Source organism: Chrysochloris asiatica, unplaced genomic scaffold (genome assembly GCF_000296735.1).
Source record: "Chrysochloris asiatica unplaced genomic scaffold, ChrAsi1.0 scaffold00044, whole genome shotgun sequence".
Taxonomy (NCBI): domain Eukaryota; kingdom Metazoa; phylum Chordata; class Mammalia; order Afrosoricida; family Chrysochloridae; genus Chrysochloris; species Chrysochloris asiatica.
Genome location: NW_006408562.1, coordinates 8,104,106 through 8,129,082, shown reverse-complemented (window position 1 = coordinate 8,129,082; position 24,977 = coordinate 8,104,106). Strand labels below are relative to the sequence as shown.

Genomic DNA, 24,977 nt, shown 5'->3' with positions numbered 1-24,977 from the left:
CTTAACAACAACCCCATAAAATAAAAATTACCTACAGGCTGACAAATCAGGTGCTGGTGAAGTAGAAAGAGGAGAAGTGGAAGGTATGGGAGAGGAGACAACTAGGTCAAAGAGTCCAGTTTTGAAGAAAGAGATGAAGAATGGCAGCCAGAGGGGGTTTCGCAGTCTGCTCACAAGCTGAGTGGAAAGAATGAACAGTGAGCAGAAAAGGGGGGAGCACCCTCATGCATCACAGAGGAGGAGGGATGGAGCAAGATGACAGAGAAGGCAGCTGGGGCTGGAGGCTGTCTTTAGACAGCAGAAAGTCCTCCCCGAATCCAGTGCTGGGGCTAAGTACAGGTGCAGATACAGCTGAGTCTGTCAACTGGGCACACACAGGCTTGTCACCACTGGTCTTGGTTTCTGAGAAAGGGAAAACAAGGCATCTGCCAAAGGCCTATCAGCAAGAGTAGAAGAAATAACTCAGGCTTTGGAGTTACACTTGAATTTGGCTTGTGTAAGCTTGAATTTGGACTTTGTGTAAGTTTGTACAAATCAAAACTTAGTCCTTAACCATAAAACAGACAGTATAGAGGGAGTTTAGAGCTACTAGAAAGTGGTAACTCCCTAGAGTGCCTGTGAGGAGAATGTCTTACTGGGCACACAGTAAATAGGAGGGGGCTTCAAAAAGTTTTTGGAAAACTCCTGTTATCTTTTAATTCCATTTTCCATGAACTTTCTGAAAACCCTGTCATGAACTTATTATTAGCAGGACTGTGAAGAGCCACTAAGGGAAATAAAAAAGGTACGTGAGCAAGGACATGCAACAGGACAAAGGGCTGTCAGAGCAGTATGGAAGATGCAATCTCTCCTATACAAACATTTCCTGAGGTCCACCCACTGACCTGACTGCCCAGCAGAGAAGAAACATGGTCAGTTAGCTCCATGGTCAGAGATCAGCCAAAGTGGCAGTTTGACAGCATGCACTTTCCCATCCCCTGAGCCTGGGCTCACTTTGTCACTTGCTTTGGAGATTGCATGCGGTGAAGAGAAGGCAAGCCCTGGAGCCTGGATTCTGGAGGCCTGGGGGCTTTGCTCTCATAACCTAACAATGGCACCCAAACCCTTCACCTAAGGTGGCTAGTGTGTCCTACTGGACAATAAGAGGCCCAAGGGAAACAAAGGCATCATGGCCAATGGCCAGTCGCATGAAGGAGGCCCTAGACCTTGCACAAGCCAGCCATTATTAGCTGTATGATCCCACGTCAGCTTTCCCCTCACTCCTGGTATGGCGCTGTAGGATCAGCACTGATCAGAAGTTCAAACTCACCAGCTGCTCCTCGGAAACCCTATACAGGGTGGCTATGAGTTGGAACTGACTCTACAGCACTTAACAACAACTGAAAACAATCTTGGGCTACTCTATGTCTCAAGTAATTTATAATACAGTGTTAGTAACAATTCAGAGGGTTTCTGTGATATATATAAAAATTCATAAAAGCACACATGGTTTGCTTTATAAATCTTAAATACTAGGCGCCTCCTATGTTTTACCGTAAACTGTCTTCGGGATAACGCTGTCCCACTGCTTCCTGGAGTTGGACATTGAGAAAAGACACATTCTGCCAGGTTTCCTTTTCTCTTATTTTATCAAAAATTGATGTGTAGAAGTCATACATGGTATCACCACCTTCCATTAAGAAAAAATTTCTCATGGCCTGCAAGTATTCTACCAACCTAAATTGGGAGAAAAGAAGCGACAGAAAGATGTTTGGGTCATACGATAGAATTTCTGTGCGATACCAGGATTTGTACACTTATCACTCGTGTACAGCAGGTTTACATTCGACATTAACTAAGATTAGAAATGTTAACATATCTGAAATACTTCCACATAATAAAAACAGTATATGTTATATTTTAATAATCAGAAAGAAATGTCACCTTTCTATAACATTTTGGAAAATGAGGCAAAGTCACAAAACTGTAATTAAAAAAAAAAATTAATCCAAATCCCACCATCTATGGTACTTTCCACTACTAATATTTAGGGTATATCGTTCAGTCTTGTTTTCTATGCATATTCTTAAAGGCATAGTTGCTACCATGCTATATCCTGCTTTCTAAACCTTAAAAACAAGTTTTGCTATTCAAAACCCTTTACAAACGTAACATGTTGATGTTGTTAAGTGCTGTTGAGTTGGTTCTGACCCATAGTGACCCTGTATAGGGTTTCCAAGGAGCGGCTGGTAAGCTAGAATCACCAACCTTGTGGTTCAAACTGACTTTGCAACCCAGTGCATTAACCCATGGCCCCACACCAGGACACCAAACATAACATAACTTGTACTAATTCTATAAAGTCCACCGTCCAAATATACCATCATTTAAAGAATTATTCATCCATTATTAAGTAATCTCTCGGTTTTCACTCTTATAGCAAACTTTGTAATGGCAATAACCTTTTTCTGTATTTCTTTTGGGAGAAATTCTCGGAAATTTAAACAGAGTTAAGGAAATCCTCTTGAAAGAAAACAATTGCAAATTCTTCTTTCTACTCTAATAAAAAATTAAGATGTAATCCAGGTTTCAGAATAATTTCTTCAACTGTTCTTAAAATACAATAAACTATCATTTCCAAAACAAATTTACTTTTTTTTACCTGTAGTCTTTTTTTAATGTTTGCATGAGATTTCCACAGCAATCTAAGTATTGTTTATCGATATGAGGGTAGAGGCAAGATCTCAGCGTTAGTTCAAAAGTCTGGCACGTCACAGATTCGGACGATCTATCCACACAGATATCACCTCCAGCAAACTTCTCATGAAAGTCACTCTGCTCCAAATACAACCTTTAAGATGAGATTGAGACTCTCATTAGAATCCCAAATCTTTATTTTACGTTTAGTCTTAAAATTAACAACCATCATTCCAAGCTAAAACCTCTCTTCCTAAAATACCCTTTGGGTGAACCCAAGTCTTATGGCTGTAGAGACAGGTGACTGAGCTAGTCTTTCTAGCCAGGGTTACACCTGGGAATGAAGCCCTGGATAAGACAACACTGTGTGGGCACCAATGACTTGTTTCACTGGATAAACTAGGAGAGGCACCTGAAGCTATTGTGTGTTTGATTCAGATGGGAACTCTGACTCCTTGCCATGTCTGATGCCATCCACAAGCTGCACTTCAAGGAGCATGGCTTGTGTGAGTGCTGGCACTCTTTATCTTTATGGTCCTGAAGGCTCAGAGAGCAGGGCCAAGGCTGAGCTGCAAGGAGGTAAAGTCACACATCTGAAATAAGTAAACACAGTATCTTTCTGTGTTCCTTTCATTAAAAATGATAGGCTATAAAGATTTTTGTTTTTAAGATGAAAAGTTCTCCTGATCAGGAATCAACAGCTACTACAAAGAGCCCAGCATCTCAGTTGTAAACAGATCTGCAGGTGTGCGCAACCTTGCGAAGTTTATTGCCAGCAGTGGGTCAGGCACGTCGTCCGGTACGAGGTGTCTTTCAGCAATGGACTGCATCTGAATGAGGCTCTCTTTGGTGGCCTGCAGTTCACTAAGACCTGGTGGAGTAGTATCTTCTCCTTGCCGGAGACGGGATTGCACAGATTCCAAAAAAAGGTTATATAAACTTTTTCTCTCTGCATCTGAAATAAGGGAAAATGTAAGGCAAGTTATGCTCTGGCAAACAAAATGAAGAACTACGAAGCAATTTCAGTGTAACACAGCTGGTATTTTTCCTTTGGCTTCCTCGGAGCCTACCCCGGTTTCTTTACCCACACAAGGAAACATTTTGATATCCTGTGTATTTCTGAATAGCGTAATACCTTAAACAGGAATCTTTGCTGTTGTCAGCTGCCACTGTACACTAATAAGGAGTCATCATTTCATTTGGAAATAAAAACAAAAAACCCTTCTCACAGTGATCCTGAAAAGATCATTTTTTTAATTCAGTAAAAAAGGAAATAATCCTTATTTAAAGTAGCTATAATAAAGCAAAATAATTAGTATAAAAGTAAAATGATTTACAAACAAAACACTAAAAGTCACATCTATGCCATTCAAACCCTTTAAAGCAATTGATTAAACTTTAAATGTGTTGCTTAAATTACATCAATAAATACCAGAAATTATATCAAGATTTTCTTAAAATCCATGATCAAGTCTGAACTACTCATCAATAAATTCATATCTGTTTGAGTTAGTGGTTAAGAAATTCCAGAAAATTATTTTTTAAAGGACCAAACTTAGGAAATCAAGAATCAAAATACAGGCAATCTCTGATGACAAAATGTCTGACTTATGGAGAAACTCCTACTCGCCCATTTGTTGTTGTTGTTGTTAAAGAGTCGTCGAGTCAGTTCTGACTCATAGCAACTCTGTGTAGGGTTTCCAAGGAGCAGCCGTGACTCTGAACGGCAGACCTCACAGTTCAAACTGACCTTGCGGCCCAGGGCTTATCCTACAGCGTTTATTACCACAAACACCAGGACTATGTTATGTAAATTGCCCTCATTTTGAAATAAGGGAACCAACTGCTGCTAGCAACAAATATTTCATTACTTTCACTTGCTGGGGCACACAGACGTTTACATCATTAAAAAGGCTTTGAGCCTCTTCTTGCACTAATGGAAGGCTAAATAAGGACCATATGTACCTTTTGAGACTCGGTTACACAGTCCACTTAAAGACTTAAAGGCAAGAGCACATCTCTTCTAACTGGGGACCAACTGCCTGCACCTACAAACCTTGCGATCAAGGCCTTTTCACATAGTTTCCAATCACTCGAGAGCAGCAGCATCTATTAATATGATCAGGGTGATGATATCTATTAAAACTATTGTTAAGTGCCTTCACACTGGTTCCAATTCCTAGAGACCCTGTGTAGGGTTTCCAAGGAGTGGCTTGTGGATTTGAACCACCAACCTTGCAGTTCAAACCAACCTAGCGGTCCTGTGCATTCAGATAAATAACGACGCCGAGGTCAGAGGCATGGAGAAGAGACAGGCTACCTCTCGCTGCAGCATGGCAGCTGGCGCTCTCCACGCACTGTAGGTTCTTGAGCAGCTGCATCGACTTGCCGGCCATGATGATCTGCTTGAGGACAGGTTTGAGGAAGGACACCATGGTATGCTGCCTGCTGGACGGTCCCTGGTCACTGCCAGAACTCGCGCTAGCGTTATCACTCAATCTGTCTTCATTTTTACTCTTTTCTGATACGCTATACAACGTGTAAGTGGCATACCAAAAGTCTCTGTGATTTACTGGAACATTTTTGTTTCTATAGAGATGCAAAAGAATTTTAAATTTAAACTTTTCATCCTTAGAACAAAAGCAACAATAAATATCTGCTCTAGCTTAAGTATGTTTTACAGACACTCCCAAACATAGCAATATCGCATAAAGCCATCTTTTTTTATTTTTGGAAAACTACATGTTGTCGTTAGCTTCTGTTGAGCTGGGCTGGGCCCCAACTCATGTGTTACAGTACAGACCAGTTCCACAGTGCTGACTTGGCTATAACCTTTATGGGAATCACGCACCAGGTCTTTGTTCCATGGAGCTGCTAGGGAGGCCCCATCACCAACCTTTGGGTTAACAATCCATCACAAACCACTTGCCTAGGTGCCTTGTAAAAACATATATAACACAACATTTGTCCATTTTTCACATAAAAAATTTAGTGATATTACATTCACCACGTGGTATTCACCCTGATGCTCTATGTGATATCAATGACAATAATTGTTGCTAAATTTCCTTTTTATTACCATAAACAGAACCAGGAGTCGTGTTGTGGTGCTGTAGGATAAGTACTGGACTGCTAACTACAAGGTCAGTAGTTCAAAACCCACCAGCCACTCCTTGGAAACCCTATATATCGTTCTTATGAAAACCTATGGACAACAATGTGAAGAAGGGGTATTCCAGGACACTTAATTGTGCACATGAGGAACCTTTACATAGACCAAGAGGCAGTCATTTGAACAGAACAAGCTACACTGAATGGTTTAAAATAAGGAGTGTATTCCTTCATCATACTTATTCAATCTGTATGCTGAGCAAGTAATCCAAGAAGTTGGATTATATGAAGAACATAGCATCAGGATTGAAGGAAGACTCATTAACAACTCACAATATGCAGAAGATACAATCTTGCTTGCTGAAAATGAAGAGGACTTAAAACATTTACTGATGAAGATCACAGACCAGAACCTTCAGTATGGGTTGAACCTCAATGTAAAGAAAAGAAAATTCCTCACCACTGGACCAATAAATAACATCATGATAAATGGAGAAAAGATTGCTCGGATCCTTTGTCAACACTCATGGAAGCAGCAGTCAAGAAATCAAATGACGTATTGCATTGGGCAAATCTGCTGCACAAAACCTCTTTAAAGTGTTGAAGAGCAAAGATGTCAGTCTGAGGACTAAGGTGTGTCTGACCCAAGTCATGGTATTTTCAATGGCTTCAAAATCCTGTGAAAGTGGGACAGTGATTAAGGAAGACCATAGAAGAATTGATACATTTGAGTTATGGTGTTGGAAAAGTACATTAAAAGGACCATGGACTACCAGAAGAACAAACAAATCTCAGTTAGAAGAAGTACAGCCAGAATGCTCCTTGGAAGCCAGGATGGGCAGACTTTGTCTTTCATACTTCAGAAACATTGTCAGGAGGGACCAGTTCATCGAGAAAGATATCATGTTTGGTAAAATGGAGGGTCAGAGAAAAAGAGGAAGACCCCCAACAAGATTGATTGGCACAGTGGCAGCAGCAATGGTATGTTGTTGTTATGTGCTGTGGAGTCGGTTCCGACTCATAGCGACCCTGTACAGGGTTTCCGAGGCTGTAAATCTTTACGGGAGCAGAAAGCCTCATCTTTCTCCAGTGGAACAGCTGGTAGTTTCGAACTGCTGACCTTGTGGTTCACAGCCCGATTCGTAACCACTACACTACCAGAGCTCCTTAGCAATGGTATAGTGGTTGCTAATTTTAAGACTAAATGTAAAGTGAAGCTCTGGGGTTCTAATGAGAGTCTCAATCTCATCTTAAAGGTTGTATCTGGAGATCCATTTGCAGAACAATGAAACAAGACCCAAATCTCACATCATAAACAAAAACAAACTTCAACATGGATTGAAGAACTAAATGTAAAACCTAGATATATAAAGATCATCAATGAAAAAAATAGAGACAAACTGAGGGACTCGAGTACATGGAATAAATACACTGTCAAACCTAACTGAAAACACACAAACAGTAGAAGACAAAATAGATGACTGGGATCTCCTAAAAATTAGACAATTATGTGCTTCAAAAGATTTGCCAAAATAGTAAAAAGAGAGTCCACAGACCGGGAAAAAATGTTTTTGCAATGACATATCAGACAAGGGACTAAACTCTAAAATTTATAGAAAACTACAACTCTGGATTTGTGGTGTGTCACTGTAGGGTAAACACTGCTTCTTAGAAACCCTGTACAGGGTCACTATGAGTGGAAACTGACTTGAAGGTACTTAACAACAATACCTCTACAACAAAAGACAAACAAGCAACTAAAAACTGGGCAGAGGACACAAGCAGACACTTCATCATGCAACAGTATCAAGAAATGTTCACGGTCATTAGCCATTGTTGTTGTGGTTGTTAAGTGCCGTTGAGTTGGTTCTGATTCATAGCAACCCTGCACAGGTTTTCCAAGTCTTTAAATCTTTGTGGCAGCAGAGAGATGCAAATCTAAACAATGAGATATCATCTCATCCCAGTGTTATTGGCAAGGCTCAAAAGAACAGACAACAACAAATGCTGGCGAGGGTGTATTGATCTTTACTGGTGACTGGAATGCAAAGTTTGGAAACAAAAAGGAAGGATCCGTAGTTGGAAAATAAGGCCTTGGTGACAGAAATGATGCTGGACATCGCATGATAGAATTTTGCAAGACCAATGATTTGTTCATTTTAAACGCCTTTTGGAAACAGGTGTCTATATAAAAGATGACTATACACATGGACTTCACTAAATGGAATACACAGAAACCAAACTGTCTACATCTGTGGAAAGAGAGGGTGGAAAAGCTCTATATTATCACCGAAAACAAAGCCAGGGGCAAACTGTGAAACAGACCATCAATTGTTCATATGCAAGTTCAGGCTGAAGCTGAATAAAACGAAAACAAGTCCAGAAGAGCCAAGATATGACCTTGAATATATACCACCTGAATTTAGTGATCATTTCAAGAACAGAACTGATGTATCAGACCCGAAAGACTAAAGACCAGAAGAGTTGTGGGATGACATCAGAACACAATACAGGAATAAAGCAAAAGGTCATTAAGAAGACAAGAAAGAAGGAAAAGACCAAAATGGATCTCAGAAGAGACTTAAAACTTGCTTTCTAGCGTAGAGATGCTAAAACAAATGGAAGAAGTGAGGAGGTCCAAGAGCTGAACACAAAATTTCAAAGGTCAGCTCAAGAAGACAAAGTCAAAAAATTATAATAAAATGTGCAAAGACCTGGAGTTAGAAAACCAAAAGGAAAGAACATGCTCAGCATTTCTCAAGCTGAGGGAACTGAAGAAGAAATTCAAGGCTTGGCTTGCGGTATTGAAGGATTCTTTGGGCAAATTATTGAATGATGCAGACAGCATCAAAAAAAGATAGAAGGAATATACAGAATCATTGTACCAAAAGGAAATGGTTGATGTTCAACCATTTGATGAGGTAACATATTATTAAAAGCCAATGATACTGAAGGAAGAATTCCAAGGTGCAATGGAGGCATTGGCAAAGAACAAGGCACAAGGAATTGATTGAATACAAATTGAAATCTTTCAACCAAGTGAGGTGGCACTGGAGGCACTCACTCATCTATGCCAAGAAATCTGGAAGACGACTACCTGGCCAACTGACTGAAAGAGATTCGTATTTGTGCCCATTTCAAAGAGAGGTGACCCAACAGAATGCGGAAATCATTGGACAATATCATTGTCCATGCAAGTAAAGTTTTACTAAAGGTAATATAGAAATGCATGCAACCATACATTGACAGAGAACTTCCAGAGGTTCAAGCCGGATTCAGAAGAGGATGTGGAACAAGGGATATCATTGCTGACGTCAGATGGCTCTTGGCTGAAGCACAGAATACCAGAAAGTTGCTTACTTGTGCTTTATTGACTACACAAAGGCTTTCGACTATGTGTATCATGACAAGCTATGGACAACACTGAGAAGTATGAGTTTTCTGTAACACTAAATTGTGCTCATGAGGAACCTGTACATACCCCAAAAGGCAGTTGTTCGAATAGAACAACCAAGGGTACACTGCATGGTACAAAATTAGGAAAGGTGTGCGACAGGGTTGTATTCTTTCACCATACTTATTCAACCTGTGTGCTGAGCAAATAATCTGAGAAGTTGGGTTCTATGAAGAAAAACGTGGCATCAAGATTGGAGGAAGGCTCATTAACAACCTGTGATATGCAGATGATACAATCTTGCTTGCTGAAAACTAAGAGGACTTGAAATACTGATGAAGGTCAGAGACCACAGCCTTTGATATGGGTCACACCTCGAGATAAATCTTCACCACTGGACCAGTAAATAACATCCATATAAAAGGAGAAAAGATTGGAGTTGTCAATGACTTCATTTTGCTTGGATCAACCATCAACACTCATGGAATCAGCAGTCAAGAAATCAGATGACGTATTGCAGTAGGCCAATCTGCTGCACAAGACATCTTTAAAGTGCTGAAGAGCAAAGATGTCAGCTTGAAGACTAAAGTGCACCGGATGTAAGCCATGGTATTTCCAATAACCTCATATGCTTGCAAAAGTTGGACAGTGAATAAAGAAAACCATAGAAAAATGGATGCATTTGAGTTGTGGTATTAGAGGAGAGTATTGAAAGTACCAAAGACTGCCAAAAGAACCAACAGATCTGTGTTGGAAGAAGTGCAGCAAGAGTGCTCCTTGGTAGCCAGGATGGCCAGACTTCGTCTTTCACAATTTGGACATATTGTCAGGAGTGGCCAGTCATGTTTGATAAGGCAGAGGGTCAGAGAAAGAGAGGAAGACTCCCAGTGAGATGTATTGGCACAGTAGCAGCACCTATGGGCTCAAATGTAGTAATGATTTTGAGGTTGGCCCAGGACCAGGCAGTGTTTCATTCTGCTGTGCATAGGGTCGGTATGAGTCGGTACCAACTCGATGGGCCTAACAACCACTGAGGAATGCAATATGACATTTTCTCAGAAAGTTGGAAACAGAAATACCATATGGTCTGGCAATCCCTCTATTTGTTATAAGTGCCAGGACACGAGTAGATATATGCACACCAATGTTCATCGCAGCACTATTCACAATAGCAAAAAGATGGAGACAGCCTAAGTGCCCATCAATGGAAGAATGGATAAACAAACTTGGGAATACTATGCAACAGTGAAGAAAAACGAAGAATCAACAAAATGCCTCATGACACGGACTAACCAGGAGGACATTATGTTGAGTGAAATGGTTGTTGTTAAATGTCGAGTTAGTTCCGACTCAAAGTGACCCTGTATAGAGTTTCTGAGGTACGGATGGTGAGTCTGAACCACCAACCTTGCAGCTCAAACCGACCTCGTGGTTGAGTGCTTTTCCTACAGCATCACACAAGGATGTATGACACCAGCAATGTAAAAACTCAAGAAAAGCTTTTCATGCTAAGAGAAACATTCTTTGAAGACAGGTAAAGGTACAGTGAGGTATGCCAGGGCTAAAAAGGATAGAGGTAAATAGCGTTATATATAAATCTTGGAACAAAAGTCTTGTACAGGTAGATACATGGATAGACACACAGGCTGAATGGGTAATGGGAGAAGAGTGGGAGGAAACCCACAAATTTATAAAAGTTTGAAAGAGGATATTTGTACATGGGTATTTACCTTTCCTACAAATATACCTATGAATGTGGTAAAGCATATTGCAGACAAAATGATGACAACTTCTGAGATATTATCAAACATTTTAAAGCAGTAAGTTGTTAGGCCTGGGGTTCAGGACCATAGTTTCAGGGGACACCATGGTCAACTGGCCAAACATAGTCCACAAAGACAATGTTCTATATCTTACTTTGGTAAGAAGCATCTAGGATCTTAAAGCTCATGAGCAGCCACCTAAGTTGCAACTGTTGGCCTCCCCGTGTATGGAGGAAAGAAGAGTGATGAGAAAGGAAGATGCTTGGAATCAGGTAGTCCAGCACACTAATGGAACAGGGAACATTAGTCTCCACAACTCCGAGACCAGAAGAACTAGATGGTGCTCGGTTGCTAGTACTGGCTGCTTTGAATGGGATTGCATTAGAGGGTTCCAGAGTGAGTGAGAGAAAATATGGACTAAAACTCAAATTATAAAAAATGACCATGATTACTGGTCAGAAAGAGACTGGAGGAACCTGAGACTCTGGCCCTTGGTCACCCTTCAGGTCTGGAAAGGAACTCACCCTCGTGGGCCAACTTTCAGTCGAGCAGTAGATAGGTCTATAGGGGGGACAACAACACTAGTGAGGCATGGTCCAACATTCAAGATCAAAAGGGCAACATTTACCCAAGGACAGCTGAGAAGGGATGGGAAGGAGGATGGAGTGCAAACAGGAGCCCAGGGAAGACGTGGGCTAACTAGGGAATTACAACCACTGAGATGAAACAAAGCACATGATCTGTTGAATGAAAATCTGATGACCTTGTCTGCAAACCTGTACTCAATTCACAGTAAAAGTTTAAAAAAAAATTTTCTAAGAAAAGTTGAGAACTGACATAAAACTCAGAAAGTGGTATTTTTAATTTGCTGGTGATCTGATATGTCCTATTAAAATGCAACGAAACTTGCCCTTGTTGACAATACAGTTCTGTCATTTGTCTCTCAGTATCAGCTGAAACTAAACACCACCTGGTTTCTAAATGAGAGAAAACCCTTGAAAGTAGCAAAGGTGTCCTCTTCATGCACTATGTGGAATTACGGGCCTCACCTCTGGATGATGAATTCCTTGGCGCAGTCTAATAGGTGTCCGTGCACTATCCACTCGTCCACAGTCTGCAGGTAGGGCCTCACAGTTTCCACCCAGAGGGAAAACAAAAGGGAGACCTGCAGAGGAGAACATGACCACATAACTTGAGGGAACTTCCCCATTACTAGATAACAGGATGTTGAAGCATTTCTCTAACTTCTATTAACAAGTGCCCTCATTTCTATGTTTTTCTGAAATAAAGATGTTATGGGTTTAACAACAACATACACTATAGAAAAACTCACCTGAATCTGGGATTATTTGTAGTCCATACCCTCTAAAAGTAAAACTACACAGGAACAACAGGTATAAACTGGAATATGGTTCCTGTCTAAATAATACCATTAGTAAAATACCTATTAAGAATGATAAATTATTTCACTCTGCTATAGTTTCCAGTAGGAATAAATATTGTTTAATGACTTGTTTTTAAATGTGATACCAAAATGGCTTAACAAAAAGTTACACCAACAAACTTACAAAAATACCTAAAAAAAACCTGCCAAACCTGCAGTTTTCTAGACTACAGTCTCTAGTTAGAGTTGTAGTTCTAAGAAAGTGTTATTACAAACATTAGTATGAGTCATGTAGTTATATTTCGAGTCTTGTTTTTCATGGTTTGCTTTGTCCTTGCCTCATCCTTCTTGGCAATTTGAGCTAGAAAACCAATTCTCCATAGCAGTGTTTGGGAGGCTGCTCAGAGAAGGTCCCTGTGTAGGTACATTCCAACTCAGAAGCATATTCTAAAGCTTTGGACAACTGTCTGATACAGTGATTTAAGTTTCATTTTACAAAGCAGTGTGCTGGGCTCCCCATCATCCCGTTTTAAGACAGATAGGGGCTCACATACAGTTTTCTCAGAAGCCTCTCCAGCACTGTCATACTCCAGGATGGCCTTGTACAGTGTGTTGAGGAGGTGAGATGCCCGAACAACATTTCGTGTGTCCGGTGGAACTTCCGCTACTCCGGTGCTGAATATTTTGTGCAGAACCTTGAGCTGTGCCAGTCGTGGCGATAACCGGTCCACCACTATAGAAAGGGTTATCGTAGTATCTGTGAATATTAAGAAATCAAACTCAGTGACAAGGAAAGAGATAAGCATTCAAAACTTGATATAAATGCTAAGTCACTTATGAAAACATGTATGACAAACGAGGGGGTTGTGGTGTTGGGGGGAGGGCTGTGTGCTGTCAAGTTGTTTCTGACTCATAGTAAGTCCTGGAGTGGCGCTGTAGTATGAGCACTGTACTGTAAACCACGAGGCTGGCAGTTCAAACCCACCAGCTGCTTCTCAGAAACCCTATACAGAGTAAATGTGAGTCGGAAATGACTAGACGGCATTTAACAACCCCCATAGGGTTTTCCAAGGCTTTCAATGTTTTTGGGAGAAGAAAACCTCATCCTTCTCCCATGGAGCTGCTAGTAGATTTGAACTCCTGACCATGCAGTTAGCAGCCCAGCCTGTAATCCACTATGCTACCGGGGCAGGAGATTTTAATCTCTGATTACCATGATCTAATTTCCCTAATGAAAAATGAAGTCCTAAAAGTCAAGAAGAAACAAGTAACTTGACAGAAAAATAATGTTTACAGGAACTGACAATTCACAGTAAAGGAAATACATGATTCGGAAGGATATGAAGACATAAACTATACCAGTAAGACAAAAACTACACTTGGCTACTATTGTAGTTAGAGAGGGTGGGGACGTACTACAGCTCTAAAGGGCCACATGAGCAAGTTCCTCTGTGGAGATGTTGTTGTGAAGTGCCGTCGAGTCGATTCTGACCCATAGCGACCCTGTACATGGTTTCTGAAGAGCAGCTGGTGAGCCTGAACCGCCGACCTGGCAGTTCAAACGACTTTGCAGTCTGATGCGTTAACCCACAGTGGCACTCCAGGACTCCTCTGTGGAGATAGAACTGTTTTATATCTTGAATACAGAGGTGGTAATATGAATCTATACATGTGATGAAAAGTCATACAGCTAGAGACAAAGTGACACCGCTCCACCTTCAAAAGAAACCCAAAACAGAAGCAAAAAAAACGAATGCCCAGACGAGCTGGGAAATGCAAGCAAAGTCTACAGCCTTGCTGATGTGCTGGGCCAATATACATTTCCTAGTTTAGAAAATGCACCGTGACTACATGGCACCATTGGTCAGGTGGGCGATGGAACTTGAGATCACTTGGTGTTATTTGTTAAGTCCTTGCAAAGCAAAAAAAGAAAAAAGTACACTGAGATAAATTTGACAACACACTGTCAGCAAGAGCGTGAAGAAACAGAGTTTTATACTGTTGACAGGAGCGTAAATTTAAATATGTACTGTCACGTAAAGCAACGTGGCAGTATCTTCCAAAATCACAAACACGTATCGTTTGACCCAACAGTTCTCATTTTTAAGAATTTATTCTATACACAACTGCCTGCATACATGTATAACTACTTATATCTGGAGTCCTGGTCGCTATGGGTCAGAACCGACTCGACAGCACTTAACAACAATACCATCTATAAGTAAAGGAGCTCTGGTAGCGTAGTGGTTATGAATCGGGATGCTAATCTCATGGTCAGCAGTTCGAAACTACCAGCTGTTCCGGGGGAGAAAGATGAGGCTTTCTGCTCCCATAAAAATGTATAGCCTCGGAAACCCTATACAGGGTTGCTGTGAGTCAGAACCGACTCCACGGCACATAACAACAACAATCTATAAGTAGCTGTCATTACATCACTGCCGAGGACAACAGATCAGAAACAATGTAAACGCCCATCTCAGGATGGCACTATAGGATAAGCACTAACCCGCAAGGTCAATGGGACTGCAAGGTGGTGGTTCAAATGTACCAGCCACTCCTTGGAAACCCTATACAGGGTTTGCACTTAGCAACAACAGCAATAGCCATATGTAATTTCATTTTCTGATATGTCCATATAAGGAAAGACTAAGTCTACAAAAAAAAAAAAAAAGTAGAAAAGGACGTGGGGGCTAATTATATATATGTACGGTGTAATCCTTGAAACTTAAATTAGAAAGCAATTTGAGGAGAATATTGTAGACTACAAGGTATGTATGTATGAGGGGGCTTCCAAAATGCATGATAAAATTCCATGATCTTTTCCACGAATTTTTTGAAATCCCTTTGTATGTGCATTTGCTGGAAGGATGTACAAGAAACTGACTACCTCAAGGGAAGGAAACTGAGCAGCTGGGGATTTGAAGTAGGAAATCCAATTTTCACTGTAAATTCTTTTGTACTTTTTAGAATTTTAGAGATACAAATGATTTTAAAAGTAAATTTAAAATAGTAATAAATGACACGTGCAGTCCTAAGAATTACTTATTTGCCATGTAATTGCTAATTCTTGTATCAATTAATAAGCTAAAATGGCATGTAGAGTTGTGTGTCTTATGAGTAAGAGTGAAGAACAACTAAATACCATTACTGATGATAGACTTCTCAATTTCTGTAAGTTCTTCTTTAAAACTAATGAAATACTTGTACAGGGCCCACATGAAAGCCTGGTAGGTCCTAAAGGGAGCTTTGGCAGACTTCTTTGGAATGGAACAGTTCCCAGGGAGTGCGCTGTCAGAACTGTGCCTCATGACGTCATCGATGAACTCCTGGAGCCGGAACACAACCTGGCCATATGCCGCTATTTGTTCCAGCACTGATCGTAAACAGCTCTATGGCAGAAGCAAACAACAATTATTTACGGTCAAACCTCTGCAAATAAATGAATATTCCTCTTGCTTTAAAATATTTCCTGTGTGAATATTTTGTGCTGTGTACTTTGCAAAAAATGAAGTAGTAAAAAAATTAAAATTTAGCTTTATATACAAAGGAACTAGAGAAGACAACAATTTCTAGAGAACACAGAACTGGCGTTTATACTGTTTTTAAACACACGTAAGGGAAATGTGCTATGTGGCTGCTACATGCCATCAAGTCGGTTCTGATTCATAGTGACTATGCATAGGGTTCCCAAGACTGTAAATCCATACCAGAGCAGAAAGCCTCAACTTTCTTCCACAGAGCAGCTGGTAGATTAGAACTGCTAACCTTGTGGTTAGCAGGCCAACACGTAACTCACTATGCTACCAGGGTTTCTTAAATGTACTACAGTAATAAAAAAAGTAGTTTACAACTTTCTGATGATTTCAGTATCTTAAATTTAGTAGTCTTTCCCCATACAAAATGACAGAAATAAAAAGCAGAAAATGGAAATCAAAGCCCAATATGAACATTACAAACAAAATTAAAGAATTCTCTGAACCCTGTGTAGATCCACAGCTTAATTTTGCCTATTAGATTATATTTAACCGTTAATTTTAATATCAAAAACATTCTAAAATAATATTAAAATGGTTTACACTTATTTAATTCTCTAATTATAATACAAATAACTTACATGTGTTAAATGAGTTACTACAATATTGTTTCTCACAGTTATCTTCCCATCTGTCCACTGAAATATAAAGAGATTTTTGACACCTGAAAGTAACCTGAAATGACATAAAAAAGATAAATGTGCTTTTAAATCTAAAAGTTTTTCATTACAAAAATGCCGAAGAAATTTTAATGAAACAATCAGAATTTTTGGGGAAAAAAGAAAATACAGCTTCCAAAGGTAATACAGTAAAAAAATGGAAATGAAATCTTTGTTTTTAATTTTCTGAAGACTCAAGATTGCAGTGGTGGTGTGCGTGGAGTTGGTTCTGCCTCATGGTGACCCTGTAGAGTGTTTCTGTGGCTGTAAATCTTTATAGGAGCAGAAAGTATCATCTATCTTTCTCCCATGTAGCAAATGATAGAACTGAACTATGGACCTTGTGGTTAGCAGGCCAGCTCATAATCCCCTATTCTACCAGGGCTCCTTAATATCATACTGTTGTTAAGTGCTGTTGAGTCCTTCTGACTCATAGCGAGCTGTATAGAGTTTCCGAGGAGCGGCTGGTAAACTTGAACTGCCAATCTTGTGGTTCAAATTGACCTTCCAGATCAGCGCATTAGCCCACAGCACCACACCAATACTCCAATATCATACTGTAGTGGCATTTAAAATAATATTCACAGAGCATTTCTATGTATAAACTTGATGATCCAAACAGATCTACCATTTTAAGGACTATCAGTATTATGCTTTATGGTAGAATGCAACTAAACCTGGAAATTAAAAAAGTAACAGCACCACATGCTGTAATTTTCATTTTCATTTATGTGTGAATACAATCTAAAATTATTTTTCTTTAAAACCTTCACTTGTGATTGAATGAGGTTTACAGAGCAGATCAGTCTTCCATTCAACAATTCATACACATTTTGTTACAATCTAAATTCTTGGGGATGTTCTATTAGTTCCTGGTTTGTAGTTTCTTCAACTGCATAATACTCGGTTAAAGGCAATAAACAGCACTGTAGAGACTTGCTTTAAACTCAGGATATTTAAAACATGGCTTAATCTAATTAAATCATGGAATAGATCACTTAAAATGGAAAGGAAGTAAACGTATCAAAATCTCACAATCTTCATGGTCAAATCTCAAGTCCGGGCTTCCAGATACTGCCAATCCAAGTTTAAATGCCTACTGGGAACTGTGTTCATACTGCTACTAGTTTCATACTCCTGAACACTTTCCATTTAAAATACATTTTCTATCTCACAAATGAAGCCTTTTAGACTATGGATTAGAATAAGAGGTCTTACCATAAAGTTTCCCGAATAACCTGAGTCTCCGTAACAAACACTCTGTCATCGGGAACATACAATGAGTCACTGCTATACAAGTGCTGATCCCTAGTAGAGAACAGATTTCAAATACCAACATAAGGTTTTTTGATTGAGGGAAAATAAATGTCTCAAAGAAAATAGGCAATTTCCTGGTAACTTAACCAGCAACCAATTAGTGAATAAACAAAACAAACAATTTACATAAATTCCACATTCATTTTCACAAGTCAGTAGAAATACTTGGAGACGTACTTTCAGAACAACTTCAACTGCTATATGTTTTTTATGATTTAGGCAAATGTTTTAAAAGTAAGCACTGTTTTTTTAAAAAACAGCAGTTTTGGAAAACTGTATTTTAATTTTAATTTTTTTAGTGTTTTATTGTGAATTATATGATAGTTTACATGGGAGAACATTAGTTTTACATTCATCCTATTGTACATCATATCATTGCCATGGTTACAATCCCCTCCAGCATCATCAACCAATCAAAGGGTATACCCTGCAAGCCTGCCCCCTACACTCCCCCCCCTCCCCCAAGTCTTCAGCACACAGTCGCTCTCCCTCTCTGGATCTAAAGCCCCCAGCTGCTCCATTGCTCCACATCATTGTCGCTGCCTCCATCTCAGGCATCACTGTTTCTCTGGGTAGGGTCCCGTTCTCGGCTCTTCTCCATTGATGGTCCCAGGGACCTCTGCTCCTAGACTGAAAAGTTAATCACTTCCTTCCATGCTATTAAATGTCTACCTTTACATTTCCAACCTTCACAATCAGTCCTGATAACAATTATTCACTATTGTATCATAAGAGACCCATCTGCATTTCATTTCATCAACTCCGCCTAGACAGATTGGATACTACTCACTGGAGATTCTGCCTTCCTCCATGCCCTCTGGATCTAGGTTCCCTCTTGAAAGCTTGTAAGCCAGTCACTTCTTGCCTTTGTAGCCCTACCCCACCCCCACCCCCCCCATTTTGCATAGCCAGTGTCTAAGTTGCCCATCCCTATCTACTCTGTGTGTGGAGGGGGTAGGAATGATTCTTGCTGTAAGAATTTGTTCCCTCTTTTGACCTACTGCTTCCTCAGGTGTAGGTCAAGTCCATCAAATTGCATCAGATTACTCTTTTTTTCCTCTTCTTTCTTCTTCTGGTTGAGCTCTGATCATCCGGTCATTCAAGCCAGGTCAAGTGGGTATTATCTGCAAGTGTGAGTGTTCTTGTGCATATGCCCTCTCTTTTCATCAGCTGAAATGCTTCACTCTCCATATTGTCGGTCTTAGCTCACCACTTCATTGTTGTTTTTCCCCTCACTTCCCCTAATCAATGACAAGCATGGTCACCAATCGGAGTGTGTATTCCCATTGAGTCTTAGTCTAGGAAGGGGGTTTGTACTGAGGGGACCCAATCACTTGCTTTGATGTTTCCTGGGCAAGCAACTTGTTTGTTCTTGTAGTTAACAGTCTGTCTGCCTCTATTGTTTTGTATTCTTCCTGTAGGTCTTTCTTTCAAGAAGGGAAAACTGTATTTTTGTAATAAGGGCAATAAAATAAGCCAAATATGACCTAATATATACCAAACAATTCAGTTTGAAATTAACAAAAAGCCAAAACCCAGATTATAACTTTATAACCATATCAACATTTAAAATAATAGTAATAACAAACTCTAATTAGAATTACTAAAAATACTGACAAGTTTAAAATGCACAAAAGTACTTCGTGATTTAAATCACAAAGCAAAGCTTCTTCAACCATTACATTAAAGAAAAAATTTAGTTGTTGAAAAATTTACTTTCTTGAGGAGGAACCAAGATGATGGAGTAGATAGAAATGCTACTCAGACCTTCTACAACAAAAATCAGGGAGACCAAATGAAACACACTTTGAGGAATAATCCTGGAACCCTGATTTCAGAGGAAAGGTTGGAGAAGTGGGGGAGGGAGAGACTGGTGAACAGTTTCTCAGTTAGACGTGATGCAGCCATTTTGAACTTTTAGCGGGATCTTCTGAGATAAACCATGGCCTGGCAGTGTAGATTCTCGCTGAGGACTGAAAGTGGGAAAGGTGTGCTTCTTTTTTGTTCCCCAAGTTCCCCTGGTGACCAGAGGTGTGGCCAGCCCTCATCACAGCCCCCTGCAGTCTGGGAGTTCAAAGCCTTGAGGCTGTGGGACATGCTGGAGTGAGGTGGGCATCAACTGTGCTGCCTTGGTCCCTGGAATCGAGTGGGCCCTGTTCAAGATATACAGAGCCCACAGAAACACCTGATCAGCCTTGAACTGGAGGAAGCCCGAGGCTGGCTGCCTAGCCAGTGCTACAGGAAATGCATTTAGGGGCAGAAACACTACCATCTCAGCCCTCCAACCATCTCATGAGCTCCTTGGCTAACAGGAGTCACCTAAAATGTTTGTCTCTGTGTCCATCACTGGCACTATTTCATTTTGCTTTTGTTTCTTTTCCTTCTTCCTTTCTCTCTCCCCTTTCCTTCCTTTTTATCTTTTTAATCTCTGCTTTTTGTTTTTCTTCTTTTCCTACATCTATGTCTCCAAGTCTGCCTTTGCCACCACCTCTGCTGTCACCACTTTTTAAAGTAGGGATCTCATTTTCTGCTCATGGCCATGAGATGGTATGAGATGGCTCCCTTTAAACCAATGGCAAAATGAACCAACTCCAGCATTAGAGTCCTATACACCATATTTGCACGATCCCACCCAATCATCTGGTGGGAATTAAGAGTCTGGATAGAAAAGTCATATCAAGTAAATGCCAGGTACCACATGCACTTTACAAGGACAAAAACAGACTAAAAATCAAAGGATGGAAAAAAATTTACCAAGCTAATGCCATTCAAAAAAACAAGCAGGAATGGCAATATTAATCTCTGAAAAAATAAACTTAAAGGCAAAAACCAGCATAAGAGTAAAAGAAGATCATGATTAAAAGCTCAATTGAAACAGGACGTAACCATAATAAATATCTGTGATACCAGTAAAAGAACTTCAAATCACATAAATCAAACTCCAATGGAACTGAAGAGAAACAGACAACTCCACAATAATAGTTGTTGCTGTTAGGTGCCATTGAGTTAATTCCGAATCATAGCGGTCCTGGAAAGGGTTTCTCCAAGGTACAGCTGGTTAGTTTGAACCGCTGACCTTGTAGTTCAAATTCTGATGAAAGACAAAAAGAGCTAAGAAAAACTCAACAAAGAGAGAATTAAACAGCATAATCAACCCACCTGATCTCAGACATACACAGAGCACTACACCCAACACCGGCACAATATACACTCTTCTCCAATACACCAGGAACGTTCTCCAGAATAAAACATGTATTAGGCCACAAAGCAAACCTCAATAAATTTAAAATCATCCAAACACTACAAAGCATCGTCTCATATCATAATGCTATAAAGTTAGAAATCAACAATAGGAAGATTAAGAGGAATAAAAGCAAATACATGCAAATTGATGAACACCCTGCTTAAAAGTTACTTTGTAATAGAAGAAACAGAAAATGAAATAAAAACAAACAAACAGAAAAAAACACTCCTTGAATCAAGCAAGAATGAAAACACAACATACCAAAACCTTTGGGATATAGTAAAAACAGCGCTTAGAGGGCAATTTGCAGCAATTAACACACAAATCCAAAAAGGAGAAAAAATAAAAATCAACAAGTCAATCAAACAGCTCCAACATCAGGATAAGAGCAGCAAAGTAAACCTGCAGCTGCTGGAAGAAAAGAAATAATAAAGGTTAGAGCAGAAGTAAATTCAATAGAAATCAGAAGAACAGTAGAAAGAATCAACAAAACAAAAAGTTGGTTCTTTGAGAGGATTAATAAAATTGATAAACCATTGTCATATATAACAAAAGAAAAGAAGAGCCAGATAAAATGAGTGGGAAATGAGTGCCATCAAAACAGAAAGAACAGAAATAAAAAGGATTACCAACAGAATACCACAACAACTGTCCACCACATATCTGTCAGTTTGTTGCACTGTGGTGGCTCGTGTGTTGCAGATATACTGCTGCAAGCTATGCCACCAGTACCTTAAATACTAGCAGGGTCACCCACGGTGGACAGGTTTCAGTGGAGCTTACAAATTAAGGCAGAGTTGGAAGAAGGAGAGCTGTGTTACTGGGATTTTAAATACAAACAGGGTCTACCCACAGTGGACAGGTTTCAGCAGAGCTTCCAAACCAAGATAGACTAGGAAGAGCCAGACTACTTCGGAATGTTTAGCCACTGAAAAGTTTATGAATAGTTGCAAAACATTATCAGCTATAGTGTCGGAAGATGAAAATATTATGAAGAACATCAGAATTTCGTCTGTCAGACACAATGCCAGAACATGAACCTCACAGGCTGGAAGGCACTCAAAATATGACTGGGGAAGAGCTGCCTCCTCAAAGTAGAGTTGGCAGTGATGATACAAATGGAGTAAAGCGTTCTGGACCTTCTTTTGCTGATGGGGCACAACTCAAAATGAAGAGTAACAGTTGAAAACATACATTAATAATCAGAACACAGAATGTATAAAGCATGAATCTAGGAAAATTGGAGGTTGTCAAAAATGAAATGGAATGCATAAAGATGCATAGTCTAGGTATCAGTGAGCTGAAGTGGACTGGTATTGGCCATTTTGAATATGATAATCATATAGTTCACTGTGCTGGGAACGACAAATTCAAGATGAATGGCCTTGCATTCATCATCAAAAAGAACATTTCAAGGTCTTAAAGTACAAAGCTGTCTGTGATAGAATAGTCCTGGTGTGGTTAATGTGCTGGACTGCAAAGTCGGTTTGATCCACAAGGTCGGCAGTTCAAGCTCACCAGTCACTCCTCAGAAACCCTGTACAGAGACTCTATGGTCAGACCCAACTCGACGGCACACCACCACCACCACCACCACAAGAACTACATGAGGAATATCAGTTAATACCATATTATTTAACTTTATGCACCAACCACTAAAGCCAGTGATGATGAAATTGAAAAATTCTACCAATTTCTTCAGTGCAAAAATGTTCACACATGCAATCAAGATATATTGATAATTACTGGTGACTGGAATACAAGGGCTGAAACAAAGAAGGATCAGTAGGTGGAAAATATTGTTTTGGTGATGGATACGATGCTGGAGATTGCATGATATAATTTTGCAAGACTTACTCATTACAAACAGGTTTTTAAAACATTAAAAGGTGATTATATACATGAACCTCACCAGATTAAATACATATAAATCAAATTGACTATAACTGTGGAAAGAGATAAATGAAAAGCTCAATATTACCATCCAAAACAAGGCCAGGGGCAGACTGTGGAACAGACCATCAATTGCTCATATGCAAGTGCAAGCTGAAGCTGATGAAAACTAAAACAAATCCCCAGGAGCCAAAATATGACCTTAAATATATTTCATCTGATTTTAGAGACCATCTCAAGAAAAGATTTGATGACTGGACACTATTAATGGAACACAAGAGAGGCTGTGGGAGGACATCAAGAACACCATACAAGAAGAGAGGAAAGGTCATTAAAAAGACAGGAAAGAAAGGCAAGACCAAAATGGAAGTCAGAAGAGACTCGGACACTTGTTCTCCAGGGCAGACAGGCTAAAGCGAACGGCAGAAAAGAACAAGTAAAACATCTGAACAGAAAATTTCAAAGGACAACTTACTTGAGAAGACAAAGAATTTTAATGAAATGTGCATAGACCTGGGGTTAGAAAAACAAAAAGGAAGAACACGCTCAACATTTCTAAACCTGAATGAATTTAAGAAAAACTTCAAGGTTCGACTTGAAATACTGAAGGAGTCTATGGGTAAAATGCTGAATGATGCAGAAAGCATCCAATGAAGATGAAAGGAATACACAGAATCACTGTACTGAACACATGGTACTAAACAGAAATGGCTGATGTTCAACCATTACAAGAGGTAGCATAGGATCATGAACCAATGGTACTGAAGGAAGAAATCCAGGCTGCAGTGAAGGAACTGGTTAAAACAAGTCTCCAGGAATAGAAGGAATATAAATTGAAATCTTTCAAACAAAGTGATACAGCACTGTAGGTGCTCACTCATCTATGCCAAGGAGTGTGGAAGACAGCTACCAGGCCAATCTATTGGAAGCAATTTATATTTGCACCCATTTCAAAGAGAGGTGACCTAACGGGATATGGATATCATTGAACAATATCATTAATATTACATGCAAGTAAAATTTTGCTGAAGATAATTCAAAATAGTACACTGATAGAAGTGCCAGAAACTCAAGTAGGAACCAGAAGAGGCTGTGGAACTAAGGATATCATTGCTGGGGTTTCTGGATCATGGCTAAAAGAAGAGAATATCAGAAAGAAGATTACTTGTGTTTTATTAACGATGCAAAGGCTTCTGAGCTGCGGATCATGACTAGCTATGGACAATACTGTGAAGAATGGGTACTCTAAAACATTTGATTGTGTTCATGAGGAACCTGTATCTAGACAAAGAAGCAGTCGTTTGAACTGAATTAGGGGACACTGAATGGTTTAAAATCAGGAAACGTATGAGCCAGGGTTGTATCCTTTCACCACACTTATTCGATCTGTATGCTGAGCACATAATCCGAAGAGCTGGGTTATATGACAAAGATGTGGCTTCAGCATTGGAGGAAGACTCATTAACAACCTATAATATGCAGATGATACAACCTTGCTTGCTGGAAGTGTTGTTGGTAAGTGCCAGTGAGTCGGTTCCGACCCACAGTGACCCTGTATAGGGTTTCCAAGGAGCGGCTGGAGAGCTTGAACTGCCAACCTTGCAGCTCAAACCAACATTGCAGTCCAGTGCATTAATCCACAGCATTACACCAGGAAACAGAGGACTTAAAATACTTCCTGATGAAAATTAAAGACTATAGCCTTCAGTTTGGACTGCACTTCATTGAAAAGAAAATGAAACTCCTCACCACTGGACCAATAACTAATATCATTATGAATGGAGAAAAGATTGAAGCTGTCAAAGATTTCCTTCTGCTTGCATTCACAATCAACACTCATGAAGCAACAGTCAAGCAATCAAATGATGTACTGCATTAGGCAAAACTATTGAACAAGCTGCAAGCCACCGCATAACATGGATGAACCTTGAGGACATTATGTTGAGTGAAATTAGTCAGTCACAAAAGGAGAAATACTGCATAGGACCACTACTATAAAAGAC

At 39.8% G+C, this 24,977-nt stretch overlaps 1 protein-coding gene across 1 annotated transcript in view; it reads right to left on the bottom strand.

Moving 5' to 3' along the window:
- Positions 1-24,977, bottom strand: part of TUBGCP5 (tubulin, gamma complex associated protein 5) — a 94,687-nt gene that overhangs the window by 27,160 nt on the left and 42,550 nt on the right. The window contains exons 8-16 of the mRNA XM_006861869.1: positions 17,739-17,828; positions 16,443-16,536; positions 15,471-15,717; positions 12,883-13,085; positions 11,994-12,109; positions 4,997-5,265; positions 3,433-3,631; positions 2,642-2,830; positions 1,534-1,716 (exon numbers count right to left, since the gene is read on the bottom strand). Coding sequence (XP_006861931.1) covers positions 1,534-1,716; positions 2,642-2,830; positions 3,433-3,631; positions 4,997-5,265; positions 11,994-12,109; positions 12,883-13,085; positions 15,471-15,717; positions 16,443-16,536; positions 17,739-17,828 — 1,590 coding nt within the window. The remainder of the gene's footprint in view (positions 1-1,533; positions 1,717-2,641; positions 2,831-3,432; positions 3,632-4,996; positions 5,266-11,993; positions 12,110-12,882; positions 13,086-15,470; positions 15,718-16,442; positions 16,537-17,738; positions 17,829-24,977) is intronic.